The 13,304-nt window shown below is 39.2% G+C and overlaps 1 protein-coding gene across 32 annotated transcripts in view; it reads left to right on the top strand.

The window, feature by feature from the left end:
* Window positions 1-13,304, top strand: part of LOC128261161 (disks large 1 tumor suppressor protein) — a 49,714-nt gene that overhangs the window by 6,479 nt on the left and 29,931 nt on the right. For 16 of the 32 annotated variants that reach the window (XR_008268229.1, XR_008268231.1, XR_008268230.1 and 13 more), the window contains exons 1-3: window positions 276-1,209; window positions 1,709-1,840; window positions 7,145-7,269. Coding sequence is in view for 29 of the 32 variants with exons in the window: in XM_052994662.1 (XP_052850622.1) it covers window positions 318-1,209; window positions 1,709-1,840; window positions 7,145-7,269 (1,149 nt within the window). In the remaining 3 variants the exon portion in view is untranslated. Of the gene's footprint in view, window positions 1-275; window positions 1,210-1,708; window positions 1,841-7,144; window positions 7,270-13,304 lie in introns of those variants that run through there. The other 16 variants (XM_052994675.1, XM_052994674.1, XM_052994673.1 and 13 more) reach the window with 2 other exon arrangements.

The following is a 13,304-nucleotide window of genomic DNA, read 5'->3' on the forward strand; positions in this document are numbered from 1 at the left end:
GGGAATTTTAAAGAATAATGTAAGAAGACACTTAAATGGTATTCAAATTCTAAATTATTTAAGAAGATATTTAAAAAATGTTGGTCTTTTTTCTTCTTGATAATCCAATGTTGTACTCGGGGAGACAACAGGAATTGCTGAAACATAAAAGGGAATAACTAGGGCCAAGAAATAGAGAAAAATGTTTAAAAAGCGTCAATCTTTATTGATTTATCGGCGGCAGCAGCCCCCGAACTATGGCATTATAGAGCTCAAAAGTCGGGCCAGTTTAGCGCGGTACTTGGACCCGAAGAGAGGTCCCATTGCTGGTTGAGAAAATGGACTCTGATACGGATTCGGAACGGGAGAAGAGCAGCGATCCCAACGAGGGGCTGCTGAGTAGCGACGACAAGTCGTTCCATGACAATGACGACGAGGAGGAGGACTCTTCTCCGGCGGACGATGAAGAGGAGCCCGAAGAGGAGTCTTTGCTGCCGCAGAAGAAGGCTCAGATTCGAGCAGACGACCAGCCACCATTGGTGGTTTTGGTTCAGTCGTCGGCAGAAGCCGTAGAAGTGGTTGAACAAATCGATGATACCAACCGGGCAATTGCCATTAAAGTTGGGGATATGGAAAACGAACCGGAAGTGGAACCGGCAACCGATCCCGATCCCGAACCCCAGAAGTGTCCTTCTTCCCTACGCGATAGTGTCCGCGAATCCGTCGAATGCTTCTATTCCGCTCAGGATCTTTTGGAATACGGACACATGCTCTCCTCCACTTCAATGGTTCGAACGCCAGACGTCGAGTCTGGATATTTCGAGAAGTCCGAGAGTGATGCCTCGCGAGATGAGTGGGAAGGCCCTTCCTCCTCCTCCTCGGGCGCTGCTCGTTGTCGCCTTCTATCCGGAATATCCGGACTTTCCGTCTCCTCATCAAGTCGGCACAGTTCCGAGGGCTTGCGAATGGAACTGAGTCGCTTTCGCACCATGATTGAGACCCTCGAGCGGGAAAGTCTCGAGAAATCGCAGTCGGAACTGCAGATTAAGGCGAAAAGCAAGCCAAAACCAAAGCCCAAACAGAGGTCCCATATCCAGGAATCGACGGGAGAGAGTGGCTCGGAGCAGGGTTCGGAAAAGGGTTTCGAGCGGGGCTTCTGGTCAACGGTTTTCGGACAAGCCGGTCTGGAGATCAGCCAGGATGAGGAAGAGCGGATTGCGGATATACAAAGTACGCCTTAATTATAGGCTTTCAAGCCATTCTGTTTATTTACATTGTACACTTTCAAACCACTCTTTAAAAAGATATAGAAAATATTTAGGATAGGAATCAATTTAAATATCTATAATATAACTAATTACAACCGCCTATAATGCAATTAATAATAAGCATTGTAATAATTAATTTCTGATGGTCAACAAGAAAAAACATAAATAGCCATACATTAGTTTCTTAGGGACCAACTAATAAGAATTCATTAGATTATAATAAAGCGTAGCAGCATAATTACAGGAAAAGTGAGCAGTTAAGAAAAGGAAAGGACAAATATGAACAAAATAAGTGCACTAATAATATTTAAGACAAAACGCGAAACTGCGGAACCAAATGTTTATCGAATGATGTAAATTTACTGGACCTTATACGATTAAAAGAAGTTATTTTTTGTTATGGAACTAAAGCAAACAATTATCAATTTATATTAATAATAATTATCTTATTTATTTTGCAGAAGCTCATCGGGCTTTGGAGCTGCTCGAGGACTATCACGCGAGACTTTCGGAGCCGCAGGATCGGGCGCTGCGTATTGCAATCGAACGCGTTATACGCATATTTAAATCTCGCTTGTTTCAAGCGCTGTTAGGTGAGTAAAAAAAAATACAAATTAAGGGTTCTAGTAAATAAGTTCAAGCAAGCTCAATACAAAATGAAAGTTAACCACGCTCATTTTCACCTATTGATTCGGAAACTTTTAACGCGAACAAAGTTGCAAACTTTCTGCCAAGATGGTGTAAAAAGTGTTTAATGAGCAGGAAAGATCCTTGAAATGTAGTTCTTATCTGTACTGTTGCCTATCGCCAATCGATTTTTGGTCTGTTTCTGTTCTTCTTGCTGGAAATTATTTTCACTTGACAAGCAGCAACACAAACAGCAACAAAGGGAATATCAACAACAGCGACAGCAAAACGATAATATTGCATAGGATTTGGGTCAAACAGCCCAAGCAGCGCAGCAATAGAAACAGCTGAAAACAGCAGGCGTCTAATAGGTATGCGACTAATTCAGCCTTGTTTAAAAAGATCAATAATAAGGCTGATTGATTAACTTCGTGTTTTGTAGTCTTGGCTGTAAAAAATAAAAACCTCTTCAAAAAAAAAAAAAAAAAATTTCAAAAACAATTTTTACCACGAAAAATATGTTTTATTACAAACATCGTAATCTTAGGATCTAATTTAGCTAGATTAATTTAAATTGTTTAGTGCATATTTCTAAAAAAAATATTCTTTAACACGAAACTTGGGATATATTTATAAAGCCTAGATTAATACAATGTGTAGTGCAGCTTTAAGTTTTTTTCTTATTTCAGTTGGATCCATTTATTTTTAATAAAAGCAGTATGTATTCGGTGAACATGTGTTTTTCAAAGGCTGTTTTTTTTATTTTAGATTAGCTCCCAATTGTTTATTAGATTTTTTGCAGCACTATTGGTTGAACTCGCTGCTTGAATATTATTCTAGCTCCATCACTCCCCATCTCGGTCCCCGTCCATAATACGTTCATCCATTTTGAGACGGGCGGTTGGTCTGCAGCTGTCTGTTTTGCGGGGTTCGCCTGTTGTATAATTTGCAAAAGTTCTGCCCAATGCCGCACCCCCCATCTCTTTCTAGCCCCCTATGGCCCTCTCGCTCTGTGTGCCCCCGTCCCTTTCTATTGGCCCCCTGGGTGCAAAATGTGTTGCCCGCTGTCAGTGGCAGTTGCATAATCCTTTTCGTTTCGTTTCGCTAGAGTCCTCCTTCTTCTCCTCCTCCTCCTCCTCTTCTTCTTCTACCTTCTATCCCGTTGCTTCGGAGCTCTTCCTCTTCTCCTGTTACCGTTACCGTTACAGTTTCAGTGGCTTCGCTTAGCGTGTCAGAAATGTTAAACGGCTAACAAGCACACACAAACCCAAATGCAAACAAGCCAAACACGTGACACGTTAGGAAACAGAAGCTTTTATATGGCTAAGCATTGGGCTGGACCTAGATTCTAATGGCCGTATGGTCACACCTCAATACGACATGATTCGACATGTTTAATACATAGGGATAGGGCAGTAGCGGTATATCGTTTACCAATACCACAGAAATAAAAAAAAAACAGCTTGGTTTTAAATAGATATTTTATTGACTTACCTTCTTTTGATGATAAAAAATTGGTTAATTTTTTTTTTCTGTTCACCTGCTCTTGATTTTTCTATACAAATGTGTCATTTTAATCAAATGAATATCTTATTTTCTCAAATATATTACGTCGAAATGTAAATTTCATAATGGTGAGATAATAGCCTTGAATTTAAACAGCTACAATGGTTCACCCCACAGATTTCGAGGTGTGTGTGCTTGTGAAATAATTAACAAGGTATTAGCCACATCCCGACACACGAAACACGTGGGTGTTTCAGGTATAATGTTAAACTTGAGGCTAGGTTTCAGTCTCTGTCTGTCTCTCTCTCTCTCTCTCTCTCTCTCTCTCACTTTCTCTCTCTTTCTTCCCATCTCCCTTCCGAATTTGTTGGAAATATTTGCATTGAATCTGTTATGCTTGTATGACACTGAGACTGACTTAATTGTATTTTACAAATAATAAATATTTCTAATGGCAAAAAATTCATCTAACATTATTAATATGTAAAATTATTGCCCTTAAAAAAATTTAAAGCTAATACTCACATATTTTTTTAATATAAAAAATTGAGACAACTCTGCGGATGAGTTATACATTTTAGAACCATCTCTAGAGCCTGGATTAAAACCTAAAAAAAAAAACTTACTGTTTCAAAGGTTTTGTCCCTGAGTTGATTTTTATTTATAGTTTTAGTTTTCAGTGGCATACAGGCAGATCAATTGGCACTCAGGATAAAGATAAGGACTCGCCAGGGGTTGTACAGGGGTGTAAAAGGTCATGAAGAGCCATGTGCGGGCCAAAATCCCAATTTAATTGGCCTAGAATTCGAATCATCTGCAGCATACTTACATTTACATATACATATTCGAGTAGTACAATCGCGGTTAATATAATAGCACGAATTCACAGAAACAGATTTAATTAAGTCTTAAACATTTATTTTTCCATTAATATATGTATGTAATTTTAATTGTAATTAATAATGCATTTAAAAATGTTCATATTTAATATAGTTTAAATATTCATTTATATTGTTTTTCACAATCACGTATGTAAAGTGGGCAAGGGAAAAAAATTCAACCAAAAAGCAACTATTATTTTCACTGCAACTGTATCTATTTGAATACATATGCAGATATAATGTGGATACTTTTAAGAGGGGTCTTATCGATTTCCTGGAATTCCCCACAGCGAGATAAAACGAGAGATGGCGTAACCTGAAGCTTAGCATCTCTTTTTTCATCGGCATTGGCATTCAGCTGAGCCAAGCTAAAAAATGTGGGCAAAACAAAAAAAATACAAATTAAAACCGAGGGAAACAAAGCAGAACACAAATTGAAGGAACAATAATGGAGGGAAAAATAACAATGCTTAGGAAGCCATTTACAGGAAGCATTCCGGGGCGTTCGATAACTCATTTTAAGTTCAAGTGGCCAAATCGATTGCATAACGCAACAAAAATTACGACGCTTATGTGCACATACAGTAGTCTCTCTGAAAAAAAACGAAATTGTGTGTATTTTTAAGATTTTAGCATTTATTTAAATTATAAATTTAAAATATAAATATTTATTTAAATAAATAGAAATAAAATAAATAAAAGCAAATAACATCAACGTTTTAGGGAATGTTTTTTTGTTTGATTTCAGTGTTAATTTGAAGAAAATTAGTTTTTTAATTGAAATGATTAGTTTCCCAGTGAGCCCTGTACTTTATGTACACAGTTTTCAATGACTGCGCGTACTTTTCCATGCAATATTGGTGGGATAGCAATGCCGCATGGAATTCAATGCTCCTGTTTTCTCTTTCCCCCTTTTGTATGCCCGTCTCTCTTTCTCCTTTTTTGGGGCTGTCGGGCACAGGAAATTAAATGGGCGCCATGGATTTCGTTTCAATTTTATTTTTTCCAGTTTTTTTGGTTCCGAGCTTCAGTTGGATTTCAGTTTCCCCCATTTGGGCCACTTGACTGCTGTTGAAGCGAAACATATTGGCTGCGGCATATGGTTGTATGTGTGGTATATGAGTATTGCCACGCCTCCCCCTCACTCGTTCCGCCCCCGTTTTCCGCCACCTCCTTCCGCTGTCATTGGCGGCGTCAGTTTGCATTGAAATGTGTGCATTTGAGATGCAGTCTGACAGTTTCTGATTTCCGCTTCTCTGGCAAAAGTCGTTCAATGCCTCTATGACACTGTAATAATTTAAGTACTTAAGCCTATACCGCACTGAAATAATTTATGAATTTAAAGTTGGCAGTTAAATTATAAATTGGAGGTTATTAGGTCCGCACTGGGATTTAGGGAATATTTTTTTCACGCCACAAGTTAATGCAAATTTTATTAAATTGAAATAGAATTTTCTTGATAATTATTAATGCGTTTTTAAATAAAAGTAAAATAGTATTTATCCTTTTTTGGCTGGACTAAAAATAAAAAATTGAAGAACAAATAAATAATTAATTTTTTTCTTATTAAATATCTGGTCAAAATGATTTAAAAAAAAAAAAGTTTTCTTTTCTGGGCATTGGAACTTTTTGACACATTTTTTTCAGTGTTTCTTCATTGTATTTAACTACAAAATCCCGGCAACGTCTTCGAGCCGTTTGTTTATTCGTTCGGCTGCACTTCAGTTGCTCGTTATCGTTAGTCAATGTGTTCAACTTTATTAACCGCACTGCGATTGGCACTTTTATTCCCTGTTTGTTTTCACAATCCAAAATCTGTACTGGTGTGGAGGATTTATTCATTCAGATCTGCTGGGCTTGAATTGTTTTTTTTATTTTTCGCTGAGTACGGCAATCGAAAGAAGACCGAGTTAAAGCCTTTTGGACCGGATACATTAATATAACGACATTAAACAGCAGCAGCTGGGCAAATAAACAAAGGCACTGAGTGATCATATATAAAAGCTTGCAAAATTTGCTTTCACTGAGGTAAGAGATTTTTTTTTGATTATAAGTAACAAAATTTCTAATATATTTTACTTTCTTTCAGAATTAATCAATGGACTTAAATGAACGAAGACAAAGAATATATTTGAAGGATATTTTTTAACATCATTGTTGTGAGATTAACAGAAATCGGTTATATGAGATATGGACTCAATCAGCGTTAAATTAATTCCGAAAAGATAGTTTTTAATATTCTATCTTTTCAATAATTTTGAATGATAATTTGAAGTTAGTCTTATTTACAAAAAATATTGGACCAGGATATTTCAATATTCAGTTAATTAATTAAGAAAATGTCTGCGATCTACAATTTTACTGATAGTTGGATTTTATCTTAAATAAGTACTTTTAATTAAAAAAAGGTACTTCTTAAAACTGCACACCCTTTAAATAATGAATTTTCAATGGAATTAAGTATTTAAAAGAACAAACTTTGTAACTTCTTATATAATGCTTAATATTTTGCAACCTTACTTTTAAAGATTAATAAAAATGTATTATTTAATTTATTTTTTAATCAAAACGTTAAATTAATTGCTCTGTTCAGACCTCCGACAATTATAAAATAATCAACAATCTAAAATAAACAAAATTGTGTAGTGATTTGAAATCATCTTAAAAGTTGTTCAAGAGAATGAACTAGTGCAGATTGTATTTGGGATATCTAAAGTAAAAATTTAGATCACTTTTCAAGGGATAAAAAAATTTAGTGAGATTTTTATTATCACATTTTCTGCAACGGCTTAAGTAATTTATTAAACTTAATTTAGAAACAAACTAGCTTTTACAAGTTTTATGGCAACACTATTAATTGTGGATTATGTTTTCTAATTTCAGATATACAAGAATTCTATGAATTGACATTATTGGATGACTCGAAGAGCATACAGCAAAAGACAGCGGAGACCTTGCAAATTGCAACCAAATGGGAGAAGGACGGACAGGCCGTTAAAATAGCCGATGTGAGTAGGATACTACGGAGACTACGATTCCATAGATAGAACGTTATAAGTTTGGGTTGAAAGTTAGTTTTAGGGGAGGTGTGAAATAAAACGTATCCCCGTTTAGCCAAATATATCTTCTCCTGATTAGATCAACTTTACATTTTCGTTTCAACATCATTACGTCTCATTTCCTCAAACGAACTTATTCATCTGGTAATGCTTCAGATCTAATCATACATCTATATACTCTGCTTCTCTTTAAAGTCTCGTTTTTGAAATCAACTCCATTATGCTTTTGTTTTAATAGATATCTCTTCTATAATGTTATGTTATTCTCTCTACTCTGTACCGTCCTTGACCTCTTTCTTAACGAAAATGACATAATATCTCATTAATTAATTAACTCTGATCTATAGTTTCTGACCCTGTTTTGATTCCTAACCAGTTGTTATTTCTTATACTTAAATTCTACTGAAATGTTATGCCATATTATGCCGTTGCTCCTCGAATTTAAAATAATATCTCTATCCGACTTTTTTTTATACTTTCCTTAAGTGGTATTTATAAATCCTTTTAATACCCGGCTTTAGCGATCAATTCAAACTTTTACGATTTGCTTATACTTTGATATATCTTTCCTACTGTTCTTCGCATGATCCTTTTTGAGATCTATTTTGTATCCGTTCAACTCTGCCTCTATTTATATATTTAGTTTTTTAGGCTTGTCCCTTTGATTATAAATACTATCTAAATTGTTTTTCTCCTGCTTTCTCTTGAGGTTTCTTGAATTCTTGTCGTTTTATAAACTTTTTTTTTTTTTGGTAGCCTGTTCCTCTGTTACATATTTAAAGGAATAAATGTAATTTTTGAGGATTTGAAAACGTAATAAGCGTCGAAAAGTATGCTGCTATAAATTTCACTTCGAAAAACCAATTTGAAATTTATTTGTGCACTCCATTCGCAAAATTTTTAATGTTTTCAATTCACTAGAGATTTGCATTTAACCCTTGACTTTTTCTAGTTCCTGTTTCTAATTGTGTTTTCGCCGTGGTTCCCATCTCACTCGATCTGCTCTCCGTTGGCAGTTCCCCCCCCGCATTCGTAGAGTAAAGACGTGTGCTCGCAATTGGCAAAAAACCTCACGCAAGTGATAAACATTTTCGTTGCCTGTGTGCTTATCTTGTACACGAGGTCTATTTTTAGTCACTGCTAGTGCGGTGACGGTTTCTTATCGCGAATCTTGCCAAAAATTAACAAGTGTTAAGCTGTGCTTTGTTTTGCCCCTCGCCCTGCGCACCTGCGCAAGCGAGAGGTTGTCACCAACTTACCTTACAGACTTCTTAACGTGTGAAGTGAATATCAATTGCATTATACGACATATGAAAGTATAAAGTCAGTTGTTATAATGGAGAAATCATCTGCTCAATCGCGACCTAGAAATGGGTGTGATAAGTTCGAGGAGATGAGAAAAGTAGCTGGTGCAGACCCTGAAGTAATACGCTCCCAGCTCCGTGCCAAAAGTGCTGATTTATCTGCCTTCCTCGCAAGTATGCCTACACAATCAACGATCACCAAATCGATGGTGACAATTAGCAGCAATACCACTACTAGTGTAACCTGCACAATTACCAATGTCCAAGCTAGCGTGGTCTGTACTCCTACATACACCGAAGCTGCAATCGTAGCGTCTAGCATTTACCCAACTATGTCTACTGACAGCAATTTGACAAAATGCCTCTTCCAAGCACAAGATCGTAATGTCCACAGGAAACGCAAAGGTGTGACTCAGTCCCCTTTATCTATCCTCACTCCCCCTCCGATCCGCAAAACTAAGCGGCAGATCACTGTGCCTCCCAATGAGGCGGCCTCTACATCCACTGCCGCGCGTTTGGGGGACAATCGCTATGAGATTTTGGCTGATGAAGCGGAGACTATGGACCAAGACCTGTCGGATGCCGACTCTGACAATGATGACCCGACTGCCCCCCATGTAGTTGGACAACCCGCAAAATCAAACAAGCCGCCAGCTATATGCGTACCGAGTGTAAGCGATCCGCTTTCCTTGGAACAGGCCCTTAATCAGAGCATTGGTTCCTCTAATTATAATATACGTACCTCTAGGTTTGGTGTTTCCAGAATCTATACAACAAACTCCGACGCTTTCCGTGCAGCTGTTAAAACTCTAACAACGCTGAACTGTCAATTCTGGCATCACCAACTTAAGGAAGATAAACCCTATAGAGTAGTGCTTAAAGGCATCCATGCTAATGTTCCCAAATCACAGATTGAACAATCATTTAGTGAGCACGGCTTTGAGGTGCTAAATATACTGCCCCAAAAAGACAGACTGGAAGAACATACAGGTCAATGAGGAAGATAATGAAAATACAATAAACTACAAAACTAGGCAAAATTTATTCTATATTAACCTAAAACAATGCCCGAACGTTGCAGAGGCCCTAAAAATAACTCAACTTGGCAGATACAGAGTCACTGTTGAACGTGCCTCCCGTAGAAAAGACCTATTACAATGTCAAAGATGCCAAATTTTTGGGCACTCTAAGAACTACTGTCTCCAGGCCCCTATTTGTGGTAAATGTAGTGGTCCTCATATGACCGGCTCAGCACTCTGCACAAGCGACATATGTTTGTGCGTAAACTGTGGAGGTGATCATGCCTCTACAGACAAGGTCTGCCCTGTCAGAGCAGAAAAATATAAGAAACTAAAGCCGAGGCCTAGGCTCCCGATGACTGATAGTCCTGTCACAAACAACCCCACTCAGCGCTCCACTCGTGGATACATATCAGGTGAGGCATTAAGGACCAACATTTCCTATGCTGACATTGTCCGACCCAACATTGTCCAAACAAGAACTAATAAATCTCTGCAGAGTGACGCATGCTCACCCTTTGACTCTAGCCTCAACAACAAATTCGTTGCGCTAGAAAGCTCCATTCGTGCCATCAACTCCAGAATGGACCAACTATTTAAGCTTATACAGGAAACTGTAGAAGCGAACAAAGCTTTCAGAGAACTGGTCCAAGTTCTTATTTCACGGATGCCGAAATGACGCAACCAATCTTAAAAATCGGATTGTGGAACGCTCGGGGATTAATTAGAGGTTCTGAAGAGCTTCGATTATTCCTCAATGCTCATAATATAGATATAATGCTTGCCACAGAAACACACATGCGCGATGGTCAGCGCATCTACCTGCCAGGTTATCTGACTTATCATGCCCTCCACCCCAGTGGTAACTGTAGGGGAGGCTCTGCAGTCATTATAAGATCTTCCTTAAGTCATAGCCCCCTGCCACCTACCTCTAGTAATGACAGGCAGATAGCTAGAGCTCAGCTGCAAACATCGGAGGGGTCTGTCACAATAGCTGCTGTATATCTGCCTCCAAGGGAAAGATGGACAAAAACCGAATTTGAATCCATGTTTTCTGCTTTAGGCAACAAATTTATTGCTGGAGGTGATTATAATGCCAAACATGTATGGTGGGGTAATTCAAGAGGCTGCCCTAGAGGCAATCTGATGCAAGAAGTCATTGTGAATGGGCAATACCAAGTTCTGGCTACGGGCGAACCCACTTTCTACTCCTACAATCCCCTAATAGCACCGTCAGCACTAGACTTCTTTGTTACTAATGGGTTCACAATGGGCAGGCTAAATGTGCGAACACTTCACGAACTGTCGTCGGACCACGTCCCGGTTTTGGCTGAACTGCATACCACGCCGTTGAGAAAACCACAACGATCACGATTACTTGCCCACGGTGCCAACATAAACGTCTTCAAAGCCCACCTTGAACAGCTGAGCGAGGTTAATATACAAATGCTAGAGGAGGGGGATATTGATAGTGCCATCAGCCTTTTCATGAGTAAAATAAGCCAGGCTGCTGAGCTTGCTGCACCCAGAAACCGGCATGACACATACGCTCCTAGACCACTCCAGTTACCACCCAGAATTGCGGCCTTGCTTAGTCTGAAACGTAGAGTAAGAAGGGAATACGCAAGAACAGGAGATTATCGTATCCAACAGATACACAGTAGGCTGGCCAACTGTCTACATAAGGCCCTTGCCAGAAGAAAGCAGGACCAAATAGACAACTTTCTTGAAAACTTGGGGACAGACGCCAGTACAAATTATTCATTGTGGCGAATCACGAAAAGGTACAAAGCTCAGCCCACCCCAAATCAGCTATTAGAAATACCACAGGTGGCTGGTGTCGCACTAGCCAGGAGAAAGCTGAAGTGTTCGCTAAAAACCTTGAGCAGCGTTTTCGGCCTTACGATTATGCACCGGAAAGGCAATGTCAACAAGTTGAAGAGTACTTGGAATCTCCATTTCAATTGAGCCTGCCTGTTAGCCCTGTAACGTTGTCAGAAGTAAAGGTCCTAGTATCTAAAATGTCGCCAAAGAAAACTCCTGGGGAAGACCTTCTTGACAACAGAACCATTCGACTTCTACCAGATAAAGCCTTGCAGTTCCTTGTGCTGATATACAACAGTATATTAAATATTGGATATTTTCCGAAAGTCTGGAAATCGGCGAGTATAATAATGATACTCAAACCTGGAAACTGCCGACAAATGTGGACTCGTACAGGCCCATCAGTCTACTTCCTTCACTGGGGAAAATTATGGAAAGGCTTATCCTAAACAGGCTACTAACTTTCGAAAATGTCACCAGAGCGATCCCGAAATTCCAGTTCGGTTTCCGCCTACAGCACGGCACTCCTGAGCAACTGCATAGAGTAGTCAACTTTACGCTAGAAGCCATGGAAAATAAAGAATACGCTGTGGCTGCCTTCCTTGATATTCAACAGGCTTTTGACAGGGTCTGGCACCCTGGGCTTCTGTACAAAGCGAAGAGTCTGTTCACGCCTCAGCTGTTCCAGCTTGTAAAAAGTTTCCTTGAAGAACGCACATTCCACGTCTCTGACGATGGGTACAAATCGACCGTCAAACGTATTTCTGCTGGAGTCCCACAAGGTAGCGTACTTGGCCCGACCCTGTATTCCATTTTCGCTTCGGACATGCCGACTCACACACCAATCACGGAAGTTGAAGAAAAGGATGTGCTAATAGCTACCTACGCTGATGATACTGCTGTACTCACAAAAAGTAAAAGTATCTTAGCAGCCACATTTGCACTGCAAGAATACCTGGATGCATTTCAACTATGGGCTGAGAACTGGAATGTGCGAATCAACGCTGACAAATGCGCCAATGTGACGTTCACAAACCGCCGAGAAACTTGTCCAGGTGTCAGTCTGAATGGAAGTCCAATCAGGCACCATCAGGCGTATAAATACCTAGGTGTCACCCTAGACAAGAAACTTACCTTCAAGAGGCATATCACGGCTGTACAGCACTCCTTCAGGAGCAAGGTTGCTCGTATGTCATGGCTACTTGCCCCACGCAACAGGTTATCCCTGGGCTGCAAGGTCATGATTTACAAGGCCATACTAGCGCCCAGTCTCTTCTACGGTCTTCAAGTTTATGGCATTGCGGCGAAATCTAATCTTAACAAGATCCGAATTTTACAGTCTAAAACTTTGAGGAGGATCTCTGGGGCTCCTTGGTATATGCGAACCAGCGACATAGAACGCGACCTCAAGGTGCCCAAAATCGGCGACAAGCTGCAGTCTATTTCAAAGAAGTACATGGAACGACTCAATGCGCATCCTAACAGCCTAGCCAGGAAACTTGGAACTGCGGCCATTAATTACGCTGACCCTCAGACAACCGTTAGAAGAAGACTGAAGCGGCACCACCCTCAAGACCTACCTGACCGGGTTCTGACATAATATGTATTAACTCGAAAAACAAAATTAACAATATTTCTACCTAAAATGTAACCTTAAATTACTAGTCTTAAGAAAAACACTATAGACAATTGTATTTGAATTAATTAATAGACTGATTAGATTAAGCTGCCACTTGGGTAGCAGTGTGCTAATCGAATAATAAAAATATACATATACATATAAAAAAAAAAAAAAACTCGATCTGCTCTACTCTATACTGTTCTCTGTTCTTCTCTT

Source organism: Drosophila gunungcola (assembly GCF_025200985.1).
Source record: "Drosophila gunungcola strain Sukarami chromosome X unlocalized genomic scaffold, Dgunungcola_SK_2 000056F, whole genome shotgun sequence".
NCBI classification, from domain to species: domain Eukaryota; kingdom Metazoa; phylum Arthropoda; class Insecta; order Diptera; family Drosophilidae; genus Drosophila; species Drosophila gunungcola.